This window comes from Panulirus ornatus, chromosome 2 (assembly GCF_036320965.1).
Source record: "Panulirus ornatus isolate Po-2019 chromosome 2, ASM3632096v1, whole genome shotgun sequence".
NCBI lineage: Eukaryota > Metazoa > Arthropoda > Malacostraca > Decapoda > Palinuridae > Panulirus > Panulirus ornatus.
The window spans coordinates 85,872,720-85,899,973 of NC_092225.1; the positions used below are offsets into that span (position 1 = coordinate 85,872,720).

Sequence of the window (27,254 nt, forward strand, 5' to 3'; positions counted from 1 at the left end):
GGACAACATGAGCGTGGAGTGTTCGGGTACATGACCGAAACCGTAAGCAAAATGACAAACTTTTGTACTGTTTTTGGGCGCACAAATAGATCGAACCGAGAAAAGGGAAGGAACCTCTTTCTAAATTCAAAAGTAATTGAATACGAGGCTGCAGATACAAAGGAATTTTCGGAGGAAATAAGAGAAATGGGGATATAGTAGGTGCTTAGCAGAACAGATTCTGACTTAACACCTGACAATCGAGTTTGTTTAGATAATATCTACTCTGACTAGTCTTTTCTGCCTCGAGAATTGCTTACTCCTACCGAGATATTAGTTTAAATGACTTGAAATCAACAATCAACTGATACAATCAGTTTCCCTATTCTGCGTTTGGTATGTTATCATACTGTTACGCAAAAAAAAAAAAAAAGCAAAATTTGAATACTTATGCGTGAATTTTATGACGGGATAAGGCAAGCAAGTATTATAAGATACTTAAAATCTGGTAATAATCTATCTAACTAACCAAGCTGATAATTACAGAGCTCTGCCATTTTTAAATCTAAGGTCTCTTCCCTGGTCAGTTATGTGAATCTTACATGAAATTCATCGCCAAAGAGATCTAGTTCACCATGATCAATTCAAAGTACAATTATCTTCCTAAGGTTACAACGAAGCCAGGCCATTACGAAAGCTAAAAATATTTCTATAAATGTTAATCCTCACGGTGGCATATAACAAGACAATCTTCAGTTCTTAACATTAAATGAAACCTACCTAATGAACACACTCGTAATTCATTCCTACCTTTCCTAATTAATGAAGTAGAATTCACTCCTGCCTTTCCTGTGTCGTGGCCTAACTTACAATCCACTCACTTATCCTACCTGTTTGGTTTAAGTAATCCAGTCATCCACTCCAGCTACTCTAAGCATTAAATCTTAACCCTTACCCACTTGTCATCTTCTGGAATGATTATACTAATGATAATAGCAAAAATATCAATAAGGATGATTATAATGATAACTAAAATACTATCACAGAAAAATATACTGGCAAACTCTAGTCTCCTCTCCTATGACGTACTCGTTCTCCTCATCAAATTGGTGCTATATTCATGAGCTTGGTACCATGTCCTCTTTTGCTGACCTAATTAATCTCCATATCTACCCACTGGAATTTTGTTCTTACCAACACTACCGATACGAATTAAGTAAATTTCCCCTAATCATATTATCAAATCAACTAGACGCGTTTATAATAAATAATCATCGAATAAAGTTATCTATCGTACCTCCGGCAGCGAATCCGATATATTGTATGGTAACACTACGCCATTTGCACTAAGCGACAACTGCAGTTTTTCAACACTCCTTCTATATGTTTTATGTTCATGATGTATCTTGCTACGTTCTTCCCACTTTCCCTATTTTACCCATTTGTTCTATTACTCTCGAGGAAACTTATTATCTAACTTGCCGGATTTTAACTCTCTTGTGTAAGACTTCATCAAAAGGAAATAAGATAGTCATTCCTCGCCAATGGAAGAATTAGATTATGTCACTACATGTAGCTTTGCGTCCAATTACAGCTTTGTCAAGAAAAATCTCTTTCATGTTCTCCCTAGAATCTATCTCTTCTATGTTTTCTAGATCATCAGTTAGTTCCTAACTCCCCCTAAACGTTGCTATTTTTAATCCAAAACGATTTATGAAATCTTATCTTAGATGTGAAAAATTCGAATGCAATATCGTTATATCTGGTGGTAGTACTCTGTTCTCTTGGGAATGTAGTACATTAATTCTCATACATTTTCTTATCAATTAGTTCCAAGCTTATATCTAAAGTTGTTATATTTCATTTAATATAATCGAACGAATTTCATATGCGGAGCCTAATGGCATCCCTATTACAATAGCAGTAGTAGTAGTAGTAGTAGTAGTAGTAGCAGTAGTAGTAGTAGTAGTAGTAGTAGTAATAATAATAATAATAAAATAATAATAATAATAATAATCTTAGAGCAGACAGAATTCAGCCTCAACATGTATTATGTTGTGAACCGAAAAAAAATGATTCACTACAGCGCAATTGGTAACGCCATAATTCACGTTACCACGTTGCATCACTAATACTACCATGTTTACGTTACTATAGTCATCGTTATTATACCAATGATAACAGTACGGTTCACGTTAACATGTTACACCACTGGTAACACTATGGTTTACGCTACTGTTACACCATTGGTAACGCTATAGTTACATTACCATGTTACGCCACTGGTAACACTATGTTTGACTTGAACATGTTACGTCACTGGTAATACTATGGGTGGCGTTACCAGCTATGCTACTGGTAACACTATGGTTGACATTACCATGTTACGCCAGTGGTAAAACGGCGGTTGACGTTACCAGGATACGCCATTTCCAATGGAGTCGGGAGGAAGCATCATTACCAACTCCCGCAACACTACCAGCCCTTATGATGAGTAATTACCACCCTAGTTATTTAAAGAGAAGGAATCTAACATTGTTCAAATGCTAATACGTGATAAAGGGTTAATAAAACATGAAATTTCCGATATAAAGAGAATTTAGGAGGTCCTATGCCAGTCATTTAGGGTCAAAACTGATCAAATTGAATATGAATCTAGTCACGGACGGGAGTGATGCCACATCAACGATGCTAAAGCTATTTATTCTATTTTTCTATTTGTTACTAGTTTTGATAAAACCATTATGTCGGTGTCATAGGAAGAGTGATCTTGACTTTCTCCGACGAATAACTAGACCTGATCTTGTATGTGAGGGTATATGTATGGGGCAGTTTATAGACGGAGTGGCACCACCCGCCAGCGGCTGGTGGTCGGCCGGCCCCCGGTAACGCGACAGACTTCACTCAGTTCTCTATTCTCCCCACATGAGGCCCTGAGCACCTCACTCGTACTCTCTCCCCTTGTGCTACAGTCCCTATACACACACTCACTCAGCTCGAGGCCCTCGCTCTCCTCACAGTGACACTGCCCCGTCAGTGTCAAGATTGTTCAACTCTGTAGAGCTGCTCGAGGTAAGTGACCGTGCGGTAGTTACTAAGGTAACAGCTGAAAGACAGTCAAGGCTAGTGACCCTCACGTCATGTTGCCAGGCGGGTAACTACAGTCCTCGGTTTGGATATTACTTAAGATGTACTCTCTCACATAATCCTTTTCGATAGAAAGTCAGTGAAGTGTATTAGAGATGATGCATTTATGATGGAAGTCATGCGTTATTAATAGTAGTATCTTGTGCGTTAAGGAAACGTTGGACAAAATAGCTCATTTTACCGGTTCATTCGGGAAATTTCACTGTTGTCCTGGGTCACTGTGGCAGTGGAGTGTGTGGCTGGTGCGCGGCCTGCTGACCTACAAGGGAGTCAGCCGCCACCACCACCCACCAACGAAAGTAAAACCAAAACAAACCATGGAGTCAGCGGCGGGTGACTGACCTGGTCCCCCCATCCCACTCCTCCGCCTCCACATGGACTTTCTAAAGTCGTTAGCATTACAGGTGGAGGTAGTGTAGTTCAAATCCACCTCCTGTCACCAGGATAATCTTAAATCGTATGATAATTACAAACTAAAAATTTTCACATTTCCGCTTCGTACGAGACTTTACGCCCCTATACACACACATACACACACACACACACACACATTATATATATATATATATATATATATATATATATATATATATATATATATATATATATATATATATATAATTACTCCTAGTCATGGTTGAAAGAAAGCTGGAGGCGGAACTTCAGCCCTAGATGGAGACCTGCTTGAGATTCTCCGAGAGGCTGCTCCATGACAGTATGTGGCGACCTGATGGGGTAGGTCAGTAAACGTAAGAGTGAGCGAGCTTAGAATATTTATCTCCTCCTGTATGTCGGGAGTCCATTTGGCGGTTGGAATGTTCTACATCCGTTTTGTTTAAAAAATCAGCAAGTTTGGTGATCAGCGAAAAATGAAGCACTTACCTCTTCGTGAAGTGTATTGAATTGATTTGTGCCGGTATCCCTGGCAGATATATTGTGCACCCCACAGTGTGGAGAGGTATAACCTTTCATGAAGAATGTTGTATAATATTCAGGATGGTCGCCACTGTTAGGCTTCGTCCTGCCTCGAGCGTAACAGAAGGCGTTAAAACTGTTGACTCAGTCACCGTATCTCTCGTTAATGGACTGAGCTAAAGTATATATATATATATATATATATATATATATATATATATATATATATATATATATATATATATATAAGGACACCAGTTGTTTGTTCCTGTTTTAATTCATTTATATAGACCAAACTAGAGATGTACGGATAGAGCGAAAACGAATTTGGGCGATCGGGACCCAAACATGCAGCAAAGTGAAAGGCGTGCACGGGATAGAGTTAATTGGAACAATATTGTATACAGGAGTTGTGTTGTCAATGGACTGTACCAGTCCAAGTGAAACGGCCGAGGAAAACCATGGAAAGATCTGTTGCTCCTGTTTATGGAGAAGGCTGTGTTTTCCGTACATGACAGCGACAGAGAGAGGATTTGGGTGCATGTGGCCTTTCTTCGACATCCTGGCATTGCTTCGCAAATGACATGCCATGTCATTGCATTCTGAGGCACCAGGTTCTATCCACCACACTGTCTTTCACCCCCCTTCGCCCTCCCACCACCCTTTCTCTCACCTCTTACACCCTCCCTCCACCCTACTCACTCACCCTCTACACCCATTCACTTCCCCGACTCACTCTCCCATGTACCCACGGTACACCCTGACTCACGCTTACATCCACGCTACATCCTGACTCATGTACCTGATCCACCAACCTAGTTTTTTCTTTCGCCCACCCTGCACCCTGACCCACCACCGCAACTTACTCTTACACCCACCCTGCACCCTGACCCACCACCGCAACTTTCTCTTACATCCACCCTGCACCCTGACTCACCACTGCAACTTACTCCTACACCCACCCTGCACCCTAACCCACCACCGCGTGGGAGGACCTGTGATTCAAATGGCCATCCAATAGATCTTTTCATGTTCGTTTCGTGACTCATGATTGAGATTCTCCTCACGAAAACACAGGCCGGAATACTTCTCCACGGAAACCATTGAACGGGATCGAGTCGGGCATAATAAACCTCCCAGCATGACGACCCACATGAGTGTGCCTCCCTGGACTGTGGCCTCCTCGTCCTCCCTCGCTACGCCCCTGACGTCAGTCCCTTAAACAAGGCAGTCCTCGAGGCCTTGGGGGGGGAGGGGGAGGGGGGCAGTTGTTCCCCTCCTGCCGTCGTGTTCATTAAGCTCATCTCTTGTTGTTTTCTTGCGTTTATACACACGTTGGTTAGCCGGGGGGGGGGGGGGGGGGCGGTGCTGCTGCCTGCTGGTCCGGCCCATGGTGAATCCGGCTGGGCTTAGCACAACACTTGTTATCAGTGCTATTATTAACCCGTGACGATACACACAGTGACCCTCAGACGTGGTGGTCACGATCAACAAGAGAGTTTGACCTTGAGAGTCGTGAGCCCGGCAATTACCCCCCCCCCCCCCCCCCCAAGCCAGGGTGTCTGACATAACACCTCCCCCCCCCCCCCCCCCCAACCCGATCCTATGGTTACGGTGTTTACCAACCTCTGCCTCCGGCCGTACCCGCTGACCTCATCTTCAACGTGGTCAGTTTTTGACTCGTACGCCAGCGTTCTGGTGTGTGTGTGTGTGTGTGTGTGTGTCGGGTGGACAAGTCATGTTGCAAGTGTCGCCCGCCTGGCCAGGATTGTGGTCACCTCCTAGTGTTACCGAGGGAGGCCCCCACCCTCGCTGCTGCGCCGGGCAGGCTCGCTTGTCTGTACCATCAGCATGTGGGTGGGTGGGTGGGTGCCGGAGTCCCCTTGTTCAGTGGACGACGCTGGCATCACTGCTGTACCCGGGTGTAGAGGAGGCTGGTAACAGTGCTGCACCCGGGTGTAAAGTGTAGGGTACAGTGTACAAACAAAGCCTTCATCAGGTGGTACAGCGACAGGGTGCTTCCTCAATCTCTCCCTTCATGTTGCCTTCACAGGTACTGTGTCCTTAACGCACTCTTGTGGTGGTGAGCGCTACGCGGTAGTAGGCCTCCAGCCTCTTGGCAAAGTCAAGGTGTAGATACTCGTAGGTAGGTAGGTAAGTGAGGAGCCAAGTACTTTCTCACCACAAACGAACTTTCTACGCAGTGTCTACCCACGCACTCGGTTCCCACGCATAATTTCTACGTACTCTCACTCCACACCCACACTCTCTGGGGCCTGCACCTCTCGCTGGCCTCACCCACAACAACCCACGTCCACCAATTTGTCATCAATATTTTCATACTATAACACGCCGACATCTCTTATACGTCGCCCTCAGTCTTTATAATTCTCTGTGTTACATATTTACCTTTGGTTGTACAGTACTGTCTTCCTTTGTGGCACCCCATCCCCCTGACCTACCCCCCTTCCCCAGGCACAATCTGACCCCCTCTCCTGGCACGGTTGGCGCTCACCCCAGGAATACCGAACACAGTCAAGATTGGATATCACAGAAGCGCCGGTACACGTTCATTCTGCCCTCACGCTCCATGCCTGCTGCAGATATGTATATGGTTGGTCGTCCATATCTAACACACACACAAACACACACACACACAGGTGAGACAAGACATAATGAGGAGATATAATCGAGAAAAACTACACAAACCTCATGGTAACAGGTTTGGAGATGGAGGTCAGTTGCCAGGAGTCGGGCCATTGAGGAGAGATTCTGTGAAATGTATAGTGATGCAGGAATGCGGGATATCTGTAGCCTCAAGTACAGAGGGAATGGTGATGAGGGGGAAATAATGGTATGATAATGGATGTTAAGATACAAAGGAGCTACGATACGCACAGTGACGAAGCTACAGACGACACTCCAGCCAGCCAATAGTTGCAAGGCGTATGACATCAACGAACCAGTATAGCAGGATGAGAAATGAGAAACATAGACATTTATGAAACGAATATTGCGGACAAGGCAGAAGAAGATCCGACACTTCTCAAAAATTCATCAGTAGTCAGTTAAAGATCAGCTAATCAGGCTAAGGGATTCAGAGTGAAGAATTATTGAGGATAGTGTAAGGATACGTAAGAAGCTTAATAACAAGTTCAGAACTCTTCTCCAGTGGAAGACACTATAGCCCCAGTACCAGTGAGATGGACAGAGGAGCGGGCTCAAGAAAACATTAAGATATATAGAAAAGACGTTGATAGAATAATAAAAGGCCATAACTCACACAAGGCTTGTGATCCGGACGAAATTTCACCCTATGTGCTAGAGATGTGTGCAGATACTCGAGATAAACCTCTCTAGAAATACTGTTCAAGATGTCGCTGGGGAGAGGCAAAGTGTCAAGGGAGTGGAAAAGGGAAAACGTCATACGTATCTTTAAGAAAGGAGACAGGGAACAGCCGCTCAACTCGCCGGCCTCACTGGCGAGTGTGGTCTGTAGAGTTATGGAAAAGATAGCTGGATAGCAAGTGGATGGCTCTCTACTGAGGAAATATAACCTACGTGAGAGACGACACGGTTTTAGGGATAGGTCATGTGTAAACATACGTCTTAGATTTCTACGAGTGTGTGAGTTCTGTCTCGGACAAAGAGGGGAGGGTGGGTGGACTTTATGTACCTTGACTGCCAAAGACCATTTAACGGTGAACCGCATGGAAGCTGATTACGAAGCTGGATCGCCAGGTGCGAAACATTCGATGGATAGAAGGTTATCTCAGCGGGAGGGAACAAAAGACATATCAGATCCATCCTTTTTTCTTATTTTAATAATTCTTTAGATAAATTTTCTCTCTCTCTCTCTCTCTCTCTCTCTCTCTCTCTCTCTCTCTCTCTCTCTCTCTCTCAACCTACTGCTACTTCATACCTTTCTGTGTCTTAGATGAAGATTTCACTGCATCTCACATCACTGAACTCTTATACAGAAATAGGGCCTCCCAAACTATCTTTTTGACGTGTGTGTTTAAGATTCCATAGGTTCCTTCTTCATACTTGGCCCTATTTTGATTATCTTCTTGTTTTTATGCTTGCTGGGCTTGTTGCATAGCACTTAGGAAAAACTGCAAGTTTAGTAACTGCAACTGTTTCATTTAGTTACACTAATCTAGATTTTTCTTACTTTTCCACTATTTACAGATATATTTTAGAAAAAACAAACTTACTATGAAAATAATGGTTCACAAGCTAGTATGTGGTTGTTTGCAGTCATGCAGTCTTGCGTAACGTGACTGATCGCCTGTTATATAACATTCGCTAAGCTGTAGAACTGTGCATAGATCCATGATAATGTTGACATGAGCAGGTTTACCGACGCTCTAAGACTAGTGACATCTGGTAACGTCCATTGTTTACATTCATCTCCATGACTAGTTTGTGATTCACTGCTGAATGGGAATATTGCCTTCACTACCAGGCAAGTCATGACTGTTTGGCTAGGTGCAACTCGAGATGTTTTTACACCAGTCGAGCCAGTTGTTCGTGATGAGAATACATAAAGCTTGTATTGCCGCTTGACGCCTAGTTACAACGAGCCAGCCGCAGTGTTGCTCGATCGGCATTTACGATTATTGTTGTTTCGTTATTTAGTTTATTGTTAGTGATGTAAATGAGTTTTCGGGATTGGTTACAGTAGGCTTGGGAGAACGGAAAGGTATGAAAAATATGTCTAACCTCTTACAAACTTGAATTACGATTAGACCCCAAAACATTAAATGAATAAAGGTAAATGATTAATGAATATAATGTTAATTAATCAGTAATATTCTTAATGGAGTAAATACATCGTAATTTATGACCGGGAACCTGTGTTACATTAGTTTACATATTTCTATCACTTTATCTTTCGACGAAGTTTCCCTCAACACTTCTTTCCCCCCCCAAAAAAAATATCTATGGTGGCATGTGATCTCAGAGAGTAAATGTCGGTTAGGTAAACTTCTTATAGCAATGTGGTTAAACTCACTTACTGAGGTAAATGACGGGCCATTAATAGGTAAAAAGTGAGATAACTCACCGTAGAACTGCTCCTCAGCCATCGCTCGCTGGAGCCAGTCTGTCGTCAGTTTCTTCATGTTTACAAAACGATTGTCGCATTAGATCTCTGACTTGTGGACAACTTTCTTGAGTTTCCTGCTGTACTGTGGTCAGACACACTCTAGGGGAAGGGTCACACTAACTATTCGAAACTAAGAACGTTGCCTTCAGTTTCTTATAATTCAATTCTTGAATTATATCTTCGATTTTCACTACGCAAGACTCCATTTGCCCAAATCTATATATGCTCCAACAGCTAGAGTTATGTTGTGATCAGGTCACTCCTCACTCTTCTGTCTTTCATGGTGGGCCAATTTAAGACCTCTAGCCTCTCCTGGTGACACAGCTTTCTTAAGAATGGTACCATTTCTGTTACCCTTCTGTATCAGGTCTTTGTCTCTCTGTAGGAGCGGTGATCCAAACTTGAGCAGCGTATTCATGTTTTAGCCTTATGTAGGATGCGAACAGCTATTAGGATACTTCAGTTTCCGTGAACTTGAATGCAATTCTAATATTTGCTAGCAAAACGGTTGGATTCCTTATCTATTTTCCTAAGGTGGGATTTTGACGACAAGTTAAAGGACTTCCAAGTCAACTTCCAAGTCTTTCACACAAATTCATGCATCTTATTTTCCTTGTAGTTGACATTCATAACGATAACTCCTTTCACTGTTAGTCACATAGATCAAGAGAAATAATGATACCAGAACAGGAATCTAGAGCACTCCCTTTATGACAGTAACCTATTTCGAGAAGTCAGTTGTGGCATGCGTCGTTTGTTAACCTCTCTGTCGAAGGCGTCTAACCCATATTGATAATCAGTCTCCCGTGGGGTCGGTGTCAAGTGCTGTCTGGCAGTCCTGATACAAACAGTATTTACAGAGTAAATACTGTGGATTATATATTATGCATTATATATTATGTTATAATTTATACAGCGAGTTAAAAGTACAATAGTAGTTTACATACCATATAACGAAGAGAAAACTATGCTGCTTACTTGGATTGTTTATGACGTTCAAAGTGGTAGGTATAGGACTATTCTTTTATCTCTATGTACAAGCTCTGATAGGTACATGGCGATTGTGGTGACAGACGGCGGCACTTTTAGGTGGATACAGGGGGAGGAGATCTCGGTGGCTGGGATGTATCAGCAGTTTATCAGCAAAACTGCTGAGTGAGCTGCCGGTGTTGGTTGGAGAGGGTGGACAGGGTTAGAGATATAAGGGACCTCTGTAAGGTGATGTAAGACGAGCCGAGGATGATTGTGCGTACCATTTTGTGCACTCTTTCCTGCTGGCCCCTGTGTGTGTAGCTGTAAGGGTGCAGGCTGGAGAACGAAATTGATCTTAGGTAGAATGGAGATGGTGTAGACATTCCTGAGCTCAGAAGGTGGTAAGCCACGTCACCTTATTCGGCGAAGTTAAGAGACGATATGAGGAAGATTTGATGACATATCTCTCAGTTTAAACCATCCATACAGTGACACTAAAATCCTTGAAATCTCTTACTACCGAAGGACGTCATGCCCATATGTGATGCAGTGGGCTGGATGATGTTTGCACCGATTGATTTGCTTCATCAGTCTGAATGTGATTAATGGTGACGTCCTTGGCAATAGTGGTGCCAAAGATGGAGTCGTCTGCATACTTCCAGTGGTGGTTTGTGCCTCTCTGGGCCCCACTCATATGGATGATGAGATGCAAATTGGCCCAATCTTGGATACCGCAACTGATGGGTAGTAAGTTGAGGGTTCCCTTGGCAACCTGGTACCTGTGTGTGTGTGTGTGTGTGTGTGTGTGTGTGTGTGTGTGTGTGTGTGTGTGTGTGTGTGTGATTAATACTTGCTGCATGTGTGTTACGTGAAGACATTTTTAAACTTGTTGCCTTGTCTTTTAGTCTTGTGCATACTGTATGAACTATGTATTCACTCCTGTATATGTTTACACACACACACACACACACCATCCTGAGTTAGGTGCCTATTTATCAACCAGCCCCGAGGGGAGGATGAACACCTGGGTTGAGTGTAAGCCGACTGCCACGGCCAGGATTCGAACGTTACTTGTGTTTTGCTCCTTGTAATGGAGTACTGAGGCAACAGTCACACTGATGCGTGTGTGGCAACGAACATGATCTGTAGTCCTCCCTGGCGAGCCTGACTGTAGTCTAGCTTCCCCTAACGATTGTAGTGCTGCTGCTGCTGGGTCGACCACACTGGGGGAACAGGAGTCAGTATGGAGTGTACTAATCTGACTACTGAATATATATATATATATATATATATATATATATATATATATATATATATATATATATATATATATATATATATTTTGCCGCTGTCTCCCGCGTTTGCGAGGTAGCGCAAGGAAACAGACGAAAGAAATGGCCCAACCCACCCCCACCCCCATACACATGTATATACATACGTCCACACACGCAAATATACATACCTACACAGCTTTCCATGGTTTACCCCAGACGCTTCACATGCCCTGATTCAATCCAATGACAGCACGTCAACCCCGGTATACCACATCGATCCAATTCACTATATTCCTTGCCCTCCTTTCACCCTCCTGCATGTTCAGGCCCCGATCACACAAAATCTTTTTCACTCCATCTTTCCACCTCCAATTTGGTCTCCCACTTCTCCTCGTTCCCTCCACCTCCGACACATATATCCTCTTGGTCAATCTTTCCTCACTCATTCTCTCCATGTGCCCAAACCATTTCAAAACACCCTCTTCTGCTCTCTCAACCACGCTCTTTTTATTTCCACACATCTCTCTTACCCTTACGTTACTTACTCGATCAAACCACCTCACACCACACATTGTCCTCAAACATCTCATTTCCAGCACATCCATCCTCCTGCGCACAACTCTATCCATAGCCCACGCCTCGCAACCATACAACATTGTTGGAACCACTATTCCTTCAAACATACCCATTTTTGCTTTCCGAGATAATGTTCTCGACTTCCACACATTTTTCAAGGCTCCCAGAATTTTCGCCCCCTCCCCCACCCTATGATCCACTTCCGCTTCCATGGTTCCATCCGCTTCCAGATCCACTCCCAGATATCTAAAACACTTTACTTCCTCCAGTTTTTCTCCATTCAAACTTACCTCCCAATTGACTTGACCCTCAACCCTACTGTACATAATAACCTTGCTCTTATTCACATTTACTCTTAACTTTCTTCTTTCACACACTTTACCAAACTCAGTCACCAGCTTCTGCAGTTTCTCACATGAATCAGCCACCAGTGCTGTATCATCAGCGAACAACAACTGACTCACTTCCCAAGCTCTCTCATCCCCAACAGACTTCCTACTTGCCCCTCTTTCCAAAACTCTTGCATTCACCTCCCTAACAACCCCATCCATAAACAGATTAAACAACCATGGAGACATCACACACCCCTGCCGCAAACCTACATTCACTGAGAACCAATCACTTTCCTCTCTTCCTACACGTACACATGCCTTACATCCTCGATAAAAACTTTTCACTGCTTCTAACAACTTGCCTCCCACACCATATATTCTTAATACCTTCCACAGAGCATCTCTATCAACTCTATCATATGCCTTCTCCAGATCCATAAATGCTACATACAAGTCCATTTGCTTTTCTAAGTATTTCTCACATACATTCTTCAAAGCAAACACCTGATCCACACATCCTCTACCACTTCTGAAACCACACTGCTCCTCCCCAATCTGATGCTCTGTACATGCCTTCACCCTCTCAATCAATACCCTCCCATATAATTTACCAGGAATACTCAACAAACTTATACCTCTGTAATTTGAGCACTCACTCTTATCCCCTTTGCCTTTGTACAATGGCACTATGCACGCATTCCGCCAATCCTCAGGCACCTCACCATGAGTCATACATACATTAAATAACCTTACCAACCAGTCAATAATACAGTCACCCCCTTTTTTAATAAATTCCACTGCAATACCATCCAAACCTGATGCCTTGCCGGCTTTCATCTTCCGCAAAGCTTTTACTACCTCTTCTCTGTTTACCAAATCATTTTCCCTAACCCTCTCACTTTGCACACCACCTCGACCAAAACACCCTATATCTGCCACTCTATCATCAAACACATTCAACAAACCTTCAAAATACTCACTCCATCTCCTCACATCACCACTACTTGTTATCACCTCCCCATTTGCGCCGTTCACTGAAGTTCCCATTTGCTCCCTTATCTTACGCACTTTATTTACCTCCTTCCAGAACATCTTTTTATTCTCCCTAAAATTTAATGATACTCTCTCACCCCCTCTTTTTCACCTCTTGCACCTTTCTCTTGACCTCCTGTCTCTTTCTTTTATACATCTCCCACTCAATTGCATTTTTTCCTTGCAAAAATCGTCCAAATGCCTCTCTCTTCTCTTTCACTAATAATCTTACTTCTTCGTCCCACCACTCACTACCCTATCTAATCAACCCACCTCCCACTCATGCCACAAGCATCTTTTGCGCAATCCATCACTGATTCCCTGAATACATCCCATTCCTCCCCCACTCCCCTTACTTCCATTGTTCTCACCTTTTTCCATTCTGTACTCAGTCTCTCCTGGTACTTCCTCACACAAGTCTCCTTCCCAAGCTCACTTACTCTCACCACCGTCTTCACCCCAACATTCACTCTTCTTTTCTGAAAACCCATACAAATCTTCACCTTAGCCTCCACAAGATAATGATCAGACATCCCTCCAGTTGCACCTCTCAGCACATTAACATCCAAAAGTCTCTCTTTCGCGCGCCTGTCAGTTAACACGTAATCCAATAACGCTCTCTGGCCATCTCTCCTACTTACATACGTATACTTATGTACATCTCGCTTTTTAAACCAGGTATTCCCAATCACCAGTCCTTTTTCAGCACATAAATCTACAAGCTCTTCACCATTTCCATTTACAACACTGAACACCCCATGTATACCAATTATTCCCTCAACTGCCACATTACTCACCTTTGCATTCAAATCACCCATCACTATAACCCGGTCTCGTGCACCAAAACCACTAACACACTCATTCAGCTGCTCCCAAAACACTTGCCTCTCATGATCTTTCTTCTCATGCCCAGGTGCATATGCACCAATAATCACCCATCTCTCTCCATCAACTTTCAGTTTTACCCATATTAATCGAGAATTTACTTTCTTACATTCTATCACATACTCCCACAACTCCTGTTTCAGGAGTACTGCTACTCCTTCCCTTGCTCTTGTCCTCTCACTAACCCCTGACTTTACTCCCAAGACATTCCCAAACCACTCTTCCCCTTTACCCTTGAGCTTCGTTTCACTCAGAGCCAAAACATCCAGGTTCCTTTCCTCAAACATACTACCTATCTCTCCTTTTTTCACATCTTGGTTACATCCACACACATTTAGACACCCCAGTCTGAGCCTTCGAGGAGGATGAGCACTCCCCGCGTGACTCCTTCTTCTGTTTCCCATTTTAGAAAGTTAAAAAAAATACAAGGAGGGGAGGATTTCTGGCCCCCCGCTCCCGTCCCCTCTAGTCGCCTTCTACGACACGGGAGGAATACGTGGGAAGTATTCTTTCACCCCTATCCCCAGGGATAATATATATTTGGTAAAGTGTGTGGAAGAAGAAAGTTAAGAGTAAATGTGAATATGAGCAAGGTTATTAGGTACAGTAGGGTTGAGGGTCAAGTCAATTGGGAGGTGAGTTTGAATGGAGAAAAACTGGAGGAAGAGAAGTGTTTTAGATATCTGGGAGTGGATCTGGCAGCGGATGGAACCATGGAAGCGGAAGTGGATCATAGGGTGGGGGAGGGGGCGAAAAATGGGGGCCTTGAAGAATGTGTGGAAGTCGAGAACATTATCTCGGAAAGCAAAAATGGGTATGTTTGAAGGAATAGTGGTTCCAACAATGTTGTATGGTTGCGAGGCGTGGGCTATGGATAGAGTTGTGCGCAGGAGGATGGATGTGCTGGAAATGTGATGTTTGAGGACAATGTGTGGTGTGAGGTGGTTTGATCGAGTGAGTAACGTAAGGGTAAGAGAGATGTGTGGAAATAAAAAGAGCGTGGTTGAGAGAGCAGAAGAGGGTGTTTTGAAGTGGTTTGGGCACATGGAGAGGATGAGTGAGGAAAGATTGACCAAGAGGATATATGTGTCGGAGGTGGAGGGAGCAAGGAGAAGAGGGAGACAAATTGGAGGTGGAAAGATGGAGTGAAAAGATTTTGTGTGATCGGGGCCTGAACATGCAGGAGGGTGAAAGGAGGGCAAGGAATAGAGTGAATTGGAGCGATGTGGTATACCGGGGTTGACGTGCTGTCAGTGGATTGAATCAAGCATGTGAAAGCGTCTGGGGTAAACCATGGAAAGCGTGTAGGTATGTATATTTGCGTGTGTGGACGTTTGTATATACATTGTATAGGGGGGGGTTGGCCATTTCATTCGTCTGTTTCTTGCGCTACTCGCAAACCGGGAGACAGCGAAAAAAAAAAAAAAAAAAAAAAATATATATATATATATATATATATATATATATATATATATTACATACGCACATATACACACACAACACATATACATACATATGAAAATGTAAGAAATAATTTAGAAAACAAACTTCTAGCTTGAAATGAAATTAAAAAATGAATGTCACATAATATATATATATATATATATATATATATATATATATATATATATATATATATATATATATATATATATATATATATATATTATATTCCTATGAGTCCACGGGGAAAATGAAACACGAAAAGTTCCCAAGTGCACTTTCGTGTAATAATCACATCAGGGCAGACACAAGAGAGAAATATAACAGCTGATATACAGCGAAGAGACTAAGCTAGGACGCCATTTGGTAAACATGTATATCAACTGACTGTTATATTTCTCTCTTGTGTCTCCCCTGATGATGTGATTATTACACGAAAGTGCACTTGGAAACTTTTCGTGTTTCATTTTCCCCGTGGACTCATAGGAATATCTTGATCACGCGCAAAATTGTGATCCTTTCCAATATATATATATATATATATATATATATATATATATATATATATATATATATATATATATGTGTGTGTGTAGAATGCCAGTATTTTATATCCTGTGGCTGCCGGAGGGACTATATATACTACATGTATACTTGTGACATTATTCCCGACAAGTAATGGCTGCAACTCACGACTTATGGTATTGGTATGTCCCCAGGCTCCCTCCCCATATCTACAATTTCCCCACGAATTCGTGACATTTTCCCCCAACCAGGATAGCCTACCCTGCCCCCAGGGAACCCCCCCCCCCTCCCCCCACCACCGGAAAACACAAAAGCTTTGTTTTTAACTCCCTCTCAACTACAAAAGCGATCCAGATATCCACGTCCTTCTGGCTGGCACTGGTGATCCACCACTTCTGAGGTTTGCAGCGTCATCACCGTACAGGTGGGTCGAGATTGTGGACCGTCACCTCCTTATCTGACCTCAGGTCACCGCCCGGAGACATCACTACCCTCCTCCTCCTCCTCCTCCTCCTCTGATTACATTCAGTATCTGTGGAGTTGTAGATATTATTTATCTGTCAAGTGAGGAGTCGAACACGTGTAACATTTTTGTTACTGCTGCTGAAGCTGTGCCACCACCTACCACAGCTACTGTTGCCGAGGCTGTGCCACCACCTACCACAGCTACTGTTACCGAGGCTGTGCCACCACCTACCACAGCTACTGTTACCGAGGCTGTGCTACCATCTACCACAGCTACTGTTACCTAGGCTGTGCCACCACCTACCACAGCTACTGTTACCGAGGCTGTACCACAGGTAGTGTATCTAAGGCTGTGCACCCACCTATCATAGCAAATATAGCTGAGGTTGTGCACCCACTTACCACAGCTAATATAGCTGAGGCTGTGCACCCACCTACCACAGCACCTGTATCTAAGGCTATGCACCCCACCTACCTCAGTCATTGTTGCCGAGGCTGTGAACCCACTTACCATAACTATTGTCCAGCTTCGTAACAGCTGTTAGCTTCCACATTCAAGAGATTAACTTTTCCCACTGAAATATAGTATGGGGGGTGTTTGCGAAGCCTGTACCCGGTTTCCTATGTCTACAGACTTGGGAAATGTAAAGTTTATGCGGGATGATACACGTTTAGATTAGGTTTATTTTCGGTTTTAGTTTTATTTTATACAATTAAATTAATGACGACTTTCTTCCGACGGACGACTGAATGAAGTATTGGCGAGGAACGCTGTAAACATCCGGGGCTCGAGACTCCCCGAGCACACTGCACGAAACCATGGACAGGTAAAGGTCGGTGGGGCCTGGTCTGTGGATGGAGGGGCTGTGGTATCGGTGAATTTGTACATGACAGCTGGAGAATGGCGCGACCTTGGGAAACAGCGAAAAAGTATGAATGATAATAATAATAATAATAATAATAATAATAATAATAATAATAATAATAATAATAATGTAATTTGGTGTATCTGGTCGAATTTGGGCTCTCGAGACCTGACAGTGTCCGGCTTTGTTGACAAGGCGCCATTCTCGTCCTTGGCGGGACAAAGGATGTCATAACCTTTTAGGCTTCGTCTGGCCCTGATTCTTCCAACAGTTGAAGTCGTAGTTCGTTAATACTAATTTTGTTTTTTTAATCGAACGGTAGCATTAGGTTCTCTAAAGCACACGCTCCATCCTGGAGAAATATATATTTTCCCTTCAATAATGCCACGGAGACAATAACCTCAGAATTTGACGTGGATCCAAATACTGATTCACGGAGTCTATAACATTTATATCATATCACTATTGTTGAGAAAGCAATGTTTTTGATAATGGGAGAAATATACGGTGCTTGATATGAGGAATTCCATGCTAAAGTTCGTCCTGTTGGCATGATGTCGACACTAGTAGCTATAATGTTTAAGCTAGGTACCTTGGCTCTGAGAGACGAGCCGTGTTTACCTTCTGTTTTTGATAAAATTTCTGATAAGAATTTCTGGGCTATAGAACTCGTACATTAGAAAGGGAATGATAAGTATAGCTCGCCATTCTTTACGACGGTTATGGTAAAGTTCAAGGAAGTGTGTGAGCTGGATAATGTCACGGTAGGTGACATTACACTTTATAATTGTAACTCGCCGAGAAAGCTAGTTCTGCTCACTTTTTTCAGCTAGATCTGCGATGCTGCAGCTGTTGCTGCTATGTGTATGTTGCTTCAGCATTTTCACTGTATCCCGTTGCCTCAGCTGACAGCTTTATAGTTTTATTTTCCTGACACTGTATCTTTACCTCAGCCATATACACTTCATTGATTATATCAGTTTAAACTTAAAGACTGTGTGCCACGTTCTTGAAAAAATGTTTAAGACTTTCCTTTTCTTCCACAGAACTTTTTTTTCTTTATCGAAGCTTTAAAAACTTTCTCTATATTACCACCCACTTTTGTATCGTAATGTTAACTTAGCCAGAGTAATACATTATGCATTTTTGTTCCATACGAATGATACCCGAAACCACACTATATATATATTTCGAAGCACCATTTTATGCTACTACAGTTTTATTATATTTTTTCAATGGTTCCTTCGCTATAACTTTCCTTTTGACAATATCGCCTATTTTTCTTATATCTTAAGATACATAAAGATGTATCTAATTCCTACTACATCAGTTTTCCGCCACACTATTTGCTAGAGAAATGGTGACTATCGTTTCCATATTTTCATATTTCTTGGCACTACTGTTTTCATAAGTAGGAAACCTTCCTATTACAGTTTGTCGAAATCACGTTTAGAGTCACTTATTATCACTTTATTGTTTTCAGAGTTTACCTTTTTATTTGATTTTTTTCATTTTTTAGAACCTTATTAATAGCAATTAATCTACCACATTTCTTATTGCAAGACACATTTCGCCACGTCACAAATCCCTTTACAAACCTCTTATTATCTTGGACATTTCCATCAGGATAACAGACATTATCACGTTTCGTAATTCCATGAATATTATCTAGTGGAAGAGCCTCTGCCTTCTCACAGCTGACATTCAACTCTCCCACCTGGTAGTATTAAATAATCATTGTTTAGATCGCCGTCAATACTTCCTTAACCTTCATCACAGTTATATATTTCTGTTTATCTCTTCAGTATTACATGCCCTCACAGGGCATACAACTGTCTTGATCCTTCCCCTTGGATGTGACCCTTTTTAGGTAACTAACCTTCACACGGATCATCACCAAACCTCTTACCTCTAAGAACATTACATCCTAATATTGCATTTTTTGCTTGATCATGTTCTCTAACTTCTTATCTACGTCTTCTTTCATGAAATGATTACAGTTTAGCTACCAGGGTACATGGAAAAACCATCCTAATATCGTTGTTCTAAATTACTCCCATGTCTTATTCCCTAGTTTTCGTAATTTTAGCCTGTCATATGATGCATACCCAGCTACTGATTTCATCTATACAGTACATAGTTCCCTCATAACTGTAGTAGAGGCGCCAGTAGATGTATACGCAAATATTTAAAAACTGTACTTTCTCTGAATCCTTAACGTACTTTATCTTATTACTCATCCCTCCAATATGTACAAAAAATGCATTGTAAAGTAACTTAACCGGTAATAAACAGTTCGTATCAGTAAATTTTACTAAGAACGACACATTGGAAATCTTAACACTAACAACTAACGCGTCCCGTACATTGCAAGACTGTTTCCCCGGTAATGTAAGACAGTATTGATGAATGTTGTTTTTATTAACGTAGGAGAAATGTCTGAATTCATTTAAAATTATTTGTGGTGTCAACCTGTGGTGCGCCGCTTTGTCTCGCTACGTCACCCTATGTGTGTGTGAAGCTGTCAGGGAACATTGTTTGAGGTAACTGGCATATAGGACACCACGTTTCCCCGTCCTGTCGGGGGCGGGAGTGCAGTCTCAAAATCAGAGCAACTCGTGTCTTTGTGACCCACGTCCGGCCTCACATTACCCTGTCAGGAAAAGCCTTAAACCATTTCATCAGACTCGGCATTCAGTTACGGGGAGACTTTTCTTTACAGTGAGAATATGTGTAATTATTATTGCCAGAGAAGCCATTATTATCGTGAAATCTCGAAATGTGCTAGGAGTCTCCTTGGGTTATGTTTAGAACAGCTGCGCTCTGAAACTAATCGATACTTGGCGAGGAAACGTTCTCAGTCCTCAGCTGTGCTTGTGGTGGTGCGGTGCTGTGCGTCGTGATTCTGTCGGTTGTATAATCCATTGGACTTCTTCGCTAAGCAGCGTTTGTGAACTACATGTTTTGAAAGGTCTTGCGGCTAGCCTTTGTTTATGTACAAAGCCGTGTTAAATGTTTTTGCGCAGTCCAGTGCTCACTCGTGACGCAAACTTTTAAATAAACGACGAGAACGGAACACTTGCCAACTTTGTGTGTTTAAAAGCAGAGAAATGTGGATTTGGTGAGTGTTTACTTAACTCGCGTTGCTTTGTTTACGTTGCAGTTGACTTTGGACGGACAAATTTATGACTGAAGACAGAATATGTTGAATTTAAAATATGAGACAACATTCAGCACACGAACAAGGAAAGTTGTTCTTTTTATACTGTCATTGTGAAGTGGAGGGCATACTGCTCTGCACTTGTTTTACCTTGCGTCCGCATGTGTCCGTCCGTCCCGTATTTAGTTGTATGGTTTTGTGTAATAAGCTTCTCTTGCGGTTGTCAGGGGATCAAGTCCAGGGGGAGAAGCGGGAGTTTATACATCCCTGAAAAACAAATTTGTTTTTGAACCTTCGACCAAGAAAATCTCAAAATTTCGATGATTACAACTTTTCTAAAAATGATTGTAAAGTCGATTCACATCACAGGAAGTTTCAAAAAGCAGGAAGAACTTTGTCGCAGTAGAACACTAGAACAGTAGAAATTAGCGAACCCCAAAGACAATATTCACAGGTCTTTAGCTAATCCTAACTGGAGAGCTACACCCACTGACCGGGTCCCCCGAACCCACAGTAGCCTACTTCAACATGATCCATCCTTGTGTCCTCAGGATAATATTCTAACGGAAGTGCGTGTGTTGCAGTGAAATCTGTAGAGTTTATCCACATTAATGTTCGAAGGCACTGCACCGTCTGCTGTACTAGATTGTTCTAAAAGGAAATAAACAAAACCGGTCACAGTCTATGGTCAGTGATAATATACATTGAAATGTTGAACGAGCAGCCTGGACAATGGCTGTACGCTTCCCATGAATGATTCAAATTCCAGAAAATATTCATGTGGCGCTTAAGGTCGGGCATGCGTAAATGATTCTTCTTCCGCCGTATGTTTTACGCTAAAAGACTAATTATCTGTAAAGAAAATAACATCCGAAATTATGCGGGAGAGAAGAATATTAAAGTTCCTTGATATCATGTAGTAAAAAATGCTGTAGCCGTTTAGAATGTCGACTTCATTTTTGTAGAATTAAAGAAGAACTGAATAAGACAATAATAGTGAGACTAGTTAATTGGCTCCCCGCAGAGGTAGACGAAAATTGATTTTACCCAAATGAGAATCCTTTTCCAGTAGCTCTGGGCGTGGACTCTGCCTTAATTTGCTTAATAGTGACCCAGTCCAATTAATCGAGAAACCTACTCGCGACGAGAATATATTATATTTATGTCTAACTATAAAAACGAGTATCGTTGATAACGATGAAATTCGAGAAGAGTCTGGTACAAGTGATCACCGACAAATAGCTTTTGAGGTAACTTTCAAAACTGCATGTAATGTTGATCAACACGACAGTCGCGAAAGAAAAAAAAAATTCCCGATTTTTATCGTACAAATTTTAATGCCTTCCTTGCTTTTGACAGGCAGACGACCTGGAATCATATGGTCAATGAAAATGACCTGAACGTAGCTTGGAAAAGATTCAATAAAACCTTCAAAGCAGTAGAGGGAACATACGTGTCAATGCCTAGTTGAGGGTCTATTTCAAAAATAAAGTTCAATTATACAATAGACAATACTTAGCTAAGCCAGTTTCCTTCCTAAACCAACAAACACCACGACTCAAAACATCCAATCTGTCGGGTGTATATAAGCAGGGCGCCAAAAAATACTTACCGAACAAGTCACCCCGTATACACACACACACACCTTGCATTCGTACACCATATCTTGTACATATTTTCCCACCCTATCTTCCCCTATCCAACCCCTTCATTCCCCCCTCCCCCCTCCTAACCACCACATCAAGAAAAAAACGTGATTCAGAGTTTCAAACTGTTCATGTAATAGCAAGAACCACAAGAAATCTATCCCTCCAACTTCCAGAGTATGGAAAAAAAAGAGACGAAGAGAATTTAGCATCACCAGATAAACAATCCTAACCCAAGACCCGCAGCTTATGTTTCGTGCGAGTCTCATCGTTACCTGTTATGAATTTTAACAAAAGTATAACAGTATTATTGTAGGGTACACGTGGTTCGTTGGCATCCACCAACAGAATATACAAATGTTCATATTCGTCACATTACATGACTTCACCCAGTCAAGGGTCATGAATACCGTGAAATAATGTGTAGTCTTAGAAATATCTTGAACGCTTGAGGGTGTTCAGGTTCTTTCGTTGGGTGGTTAAAAAATGATATTGACTGCCTTATATAACAACGAAAAATTGTGATAGAACTATATGCTATTTTTTTTTTATAATTCATCTACAGTACTGATCTAATATCACAATTTTGTTAAGGGTTTTGCTTGAAAAGAGATAAGGCGTCGATGTCATGCTCCCAAACAAACTTTGACAATCTCTAAGTGTCAAGGATAATTCAAAAGCAACATAATCCTTCACTATGCCTGTAGCCCTTGTGTCGTTCAGTACCTAGTACGAATGGATAAAAGTAGGTTATATATGTCTTAATGTGGCTGGTATTGTATGTAGGTGGGTTAATAGCTACATGATCGCTGTGTATATTATGGTTATATCACAGCCACCACGATGTAATCAAATTTATTTTATCTACACGGTTTGTTTACATACATGCTTACATTTTTTTGGCCTTTAAACTCAAAAACAGTACATGAACATCAATATACTAGCTACCCGTTTCAACCTCTCCCAATCACGTTTTCTTTTCTTTGTCTCCGATCTCACTCTCGTTTTCTGTATTCCCATGCCATCTTTTCTCCCATCCTCTCGGCCTACGCTTGCAATTTGAAATTTATATAGAAATTGTTTTAAACAGTGTGTATCCCTCTCCTCAACTTCCCAGAGGCTAGTGATGTAGATTGTCTTTGTTTACAACAAAAGTTAAAAGACATCCTTCGTTGATCTGTATAATTAGAATTATTGCCATCATATTCCTGAGGCATTTATCACTGTCTAAATGAACAGAAATAATCGGGCGTGATGGACGTCTACAACCTGTTACGGTACAACGTTGGTCCGCCCGTGATGGTTGTGACAACAACGGTGGGCGTGCAGTACCTAGCTGAGCTGGGCGGCGGCAATAGCAGCAGCTGGAGCCTCCTTGGAGACGCCCACTCCTGGTCAGTGGTCGGCCTGACGCTCCTGTGGGCGCTTCTGTCACTCTGGGTACGTACCAAGGTTTCTGGGCGCCACTCACTCACTCTGTACCTACCACACCATCCTGCGCATCTTCCCTTCACTTCATGTGTTCACTTCATTATTGAAATTAAAATCAATGTTTTCTTGTTTTAGATAACCAAGTGGAGAGATACGGGCCTGGGGTGTACTGGTAAGATACAAGGCTGAGGAACCTTCTAGGGAGACTTTCTTCATGAATTTGGGCTATTATTTTTAAGTAGAATAATCCTTTTCGTTTACCGTGTAGGTTTAAGTTTTCTATGGCTCAGGGAATGAGAAGAGATGGCTCTTAAAATATTGTCTTAGTGGTGATTTTTCTAACTTCTCGGCACCAGTGGCTAAAATAGTATTTAGCTTACTGCTTCAATTCCTTTATATATATATATATATATATATATATATATATATATATATATATATATATATATATATTTTTTTTTTTTTATGCTATTCGCTATTTCCCGCGATAGCGAGGTAGCGTTAAGAACAGAGGACTGGGCCTTTGAGGGAATATCTATCTATCTATATATATATATATATATATATATATATATATATATATATATATATATATATATATATTCTGGTAACGGAATAATTAACTCCCAAAATATAGGGTTTTGCAGATACTGAACCGAGACAGGGCATCACGAGTGTAAAACTCTCCCCGTAACACATGAATTCTCATCACTTATCACAACTACAAGTTCTTATGAGTGAAAAGATCGATTTCAATTGCGCTGTGTCCACAAGGGTCGCACTCGTCAACACCTTGCAAACTAAGCAAAGTGTTAGGTTCCAGCAGTCAAACCCGTCCCCCGTTCCTAGCCTAGCAGGTTCCAGCAGTCAAACCCGTCCCCCGTTCCTAGCCTAGCAGAAAGTATACAAAAGGTGGTGCTAGGGGAAACAGTGTCGAAAATAAACTCAACAAACTAATGTTTTACCCCCTGGTGCTGACTAGTTGGCAAAATAACCACTGTAGTGCCTAACTGAGGGGCTTTGGATGTGAAAAAAAAAGAGGAGTGTGTTTGAGGATAGTGGTAACGATCAGGAACTATCAGTTGCTAAATTAGTTGCTCCAGTGTGACAATGAGGGGAAAATATAAGCACATAAGCATTTACCCGGATGTAAACAAAAAATGAATAGATAACGAATGGTCTATTGAATTTAGATAGCAATTCGGCTGGATATACGTAGATAAGATATGACAGATTTCATAGGACTAGGAGGTTATAACAATAACTAATTAAATAATAAACGAGCTTAAGGTTAAGTTGGGGCTGGATATTCCCCAGGCTTTGGACAAGCACATGACTGAGGTAAACCTACATAGTCAAAGTGGTAGATATACAAGAAGGTTTACACAGTAAATATTGTGGTATATACGTTATGCCGTGTCTGATAATTAGAACATTAAGTGATATATGGGTTCAGCAACATAATAGCTAGATATACCACATACCTTAACTAGGACAAAACTAAGTTGTTTACTTGCTTGTTTATGGATTGTTTATATCGTTCACAGAGGTAGTTATAGGATTGTTCTTACATCTATCTGTACAAACGTAAGGGGATTTTTATGGTAGCTATCAGTTCTGTGCTATCTTGTTTTCGTGTGTGTCCGTGTGTGTTAGCTTCTCCGTGCATCAGTGTGATCTGCTCCACCAGTGGTCTGCTTCAGGTTGTATGGATTCATAGCGCAGCAGCACATGACGGACGTCAGATTAATAGGCAGTTGATTCTAATAATGTAGGACGGAAACGCATCAGGGTTCGAGGCATAATATGCAATGACTTTCATTATACATATCTCTCCCTCGTGTAGATTCTCTAGTGAAATTCTTCTCTTCATATTGCTGACTTTTCCTTGCCGATTTGTCGTATCCTAGTAAATATCTGTATTTAGATTCATCCTGCGAAGCTTTTGTGACTCATACTGGATCAGGAAGTTGACTGTGGAATAATTTTGATACATTCTGTGTCGCCAGGTGCCAGGGAAGGTGTTCTGTGGGCCCCAGACGAGCTTCGGCTACACCCCAGTCTACAAGGCCAATGGCTTTCAGTTCTTCGTGGTGTCACTTCTGACCTTCCTGGCGGTAGTCCTGCTCTACCCCACCATACCCCTGGATCTGTTCCACAACTTTAAAAACGTGAGTAAACAGCGTGATGACTACAGCAGAGAAAAATATTCATCTACCTCAGTCATGCGGAACTGTCAGTGAAACTATCAGGATCAAGTGAAAAATATTATCCCATTGTCATACTTGTAACAGTGGAGTTATGTATCGTACGTCATAACTGTAGTAGTGGAACAATTTATCCCATGTTATGATTTTAACAGTGAAATATTGTATCCTGTAACTGAAGTATTCCTACTGTACAACAGTAGGACTATTCATCCTTGTTATTAGGGATATAACCTTGAATGTATTTTCAGATCCTTGCGTCCTGCAATGTGTTGGCATTTGTGTTGTGCTTGTACCTGCTGGTGAGAGGCAAGGTGGCCCCGGAGGCCGCCGAGGTGATAGAGCCGAAACCACTGCTGTACGAGTTCTACCGCGGCATGGAACTCCACCCGAGACTGCTTGGGGTGGACGTGAAGCAGCTGACCAACTGTAGGTTTGGTCTCCTAGCGTGGGAGCTACTGGTGGTGGCGTTCTTCCTCGCTGGCTGGGAGAGAAATGGCTTCAGCATGGCTCATCTGGTGTGTGCCGCCCTCCAGACGATTTACCTGGCCAAGTTCTACTGGTGGGAGACTGGCTACTTCAACACGCTGGACATCATCCTGGACCGTGCTGGCTACTACATCTGCTGGGGTTGTCTGGTCTTTGTGCCATCCCTGTACACCTTCTCCTCGTACTACCTCGTCGCACACCCGCCGACGGTGTCAACGGTCGGTGCCATGATTATCTTCGCTCTCGGTCTGGTGGCTATAATGCTGAACTACCGCGTCGACTGGGAGAAAGAACACTTCCGTGCTCACGACGGCAAGTGCGACCTGTGGGGCAGACCCGCTACTTATATAGAGGCTCAGTATACCAGTGCCGCTGGCCCCAAGCAGTCGAAGCTGCTGACCTCCGGCTTTTGGGGTTGTGCCAGGCATCTGAATTATACGTTTGAGCTGATGCTGGCACTAGCGTGGTGTCTGCCGGGTCTTGGGCATGGTATATGGCCATTCCTGTACGCCATCTTCCTGACAATCCTCCTCGTCCATCGGGTCTTCCGAGACGAGGAGAAGTGTCGAGATAAGTACGGTGCCGCCTGGGACAAGTACTGCAGGGAGGTGCCTTACCGTATGGTTCCCTTCGTCTTCTGAACTCTGCCTCTGTTGACACTAGTGACCTGAGAACCAACACTGACCCACGACCCCCAAAACTTGGTGTTGGTGTTGCAAACAGTGGTTATTATTTTCGGAAATGCGTTCCGTGTCAAATGATATTTTTGTATGTTTAAAATAAAACCTTTTTAACAGAAA

General features: G+C 42.3%; 1 protein-coding gene across 2 annotated transcripts; it reads left to right on the forward strand.

Moving 5' to 3' along the window:
• The first annotated feature begins 2,872 nt into the window (after nt 1-2,872).
• On the forward strand, nt 2,873-27,254 carry LOC139757903 (uncharacterized). Of its 2 annotated transcripts, none has more exons than XM_071678849.1 (4): nt 2,873-3,051; nt 23,567-23,767; nt 25,768-25,929; nt 26,217-27,254. In XM_071678849.1, the coding sequence occupies exons 2-4, from the start codon at nt 23,582-23,584 to the stop codon at nt 27,093-27,095; spliced, it is 1,227 nt and encodes a 408-aa protein (XP_071534950.1). In that variant the 5' UTR covers nt 2,873-3,051; nt 23,567-23,581; the 3' UTR covers nt 27,096-27,254. The 2 variants fall into 2 exon arrangements, with proteins under 2 accessions (XP_071534950.1, XP_071534958.1); XM_071678857.1 differs by lacking the exon at nt 2,873-3,051 and adding an exon at nt 20,389-20,642.

Excerpts from the sequence above, each read along its gene's own strand:
- LOC139757903 (XM_071678849.1), top strand. The coding sequence starts at position 23,582 with ATGGACGTCTACAACCTGTTACGGTACAACGTTGGTCCGCCCGTGATG. Across the intron at positions 23,768-25,767 it reads GGGCGCTTCTGTCACTCTGG|GTGCCAGGGAAGGTGTTCTG; the intron begins GTACGTACCAAG and ends CTGTGTCGCCAG. Across the intron at positions 25,930-26,216 it reads TGTTCCACAACTTTAAAAAC|ATCCTTGCGTCCTGCAATGT; the intron begins GTGAGTAAACAG and ends ATGTATTTTCAG.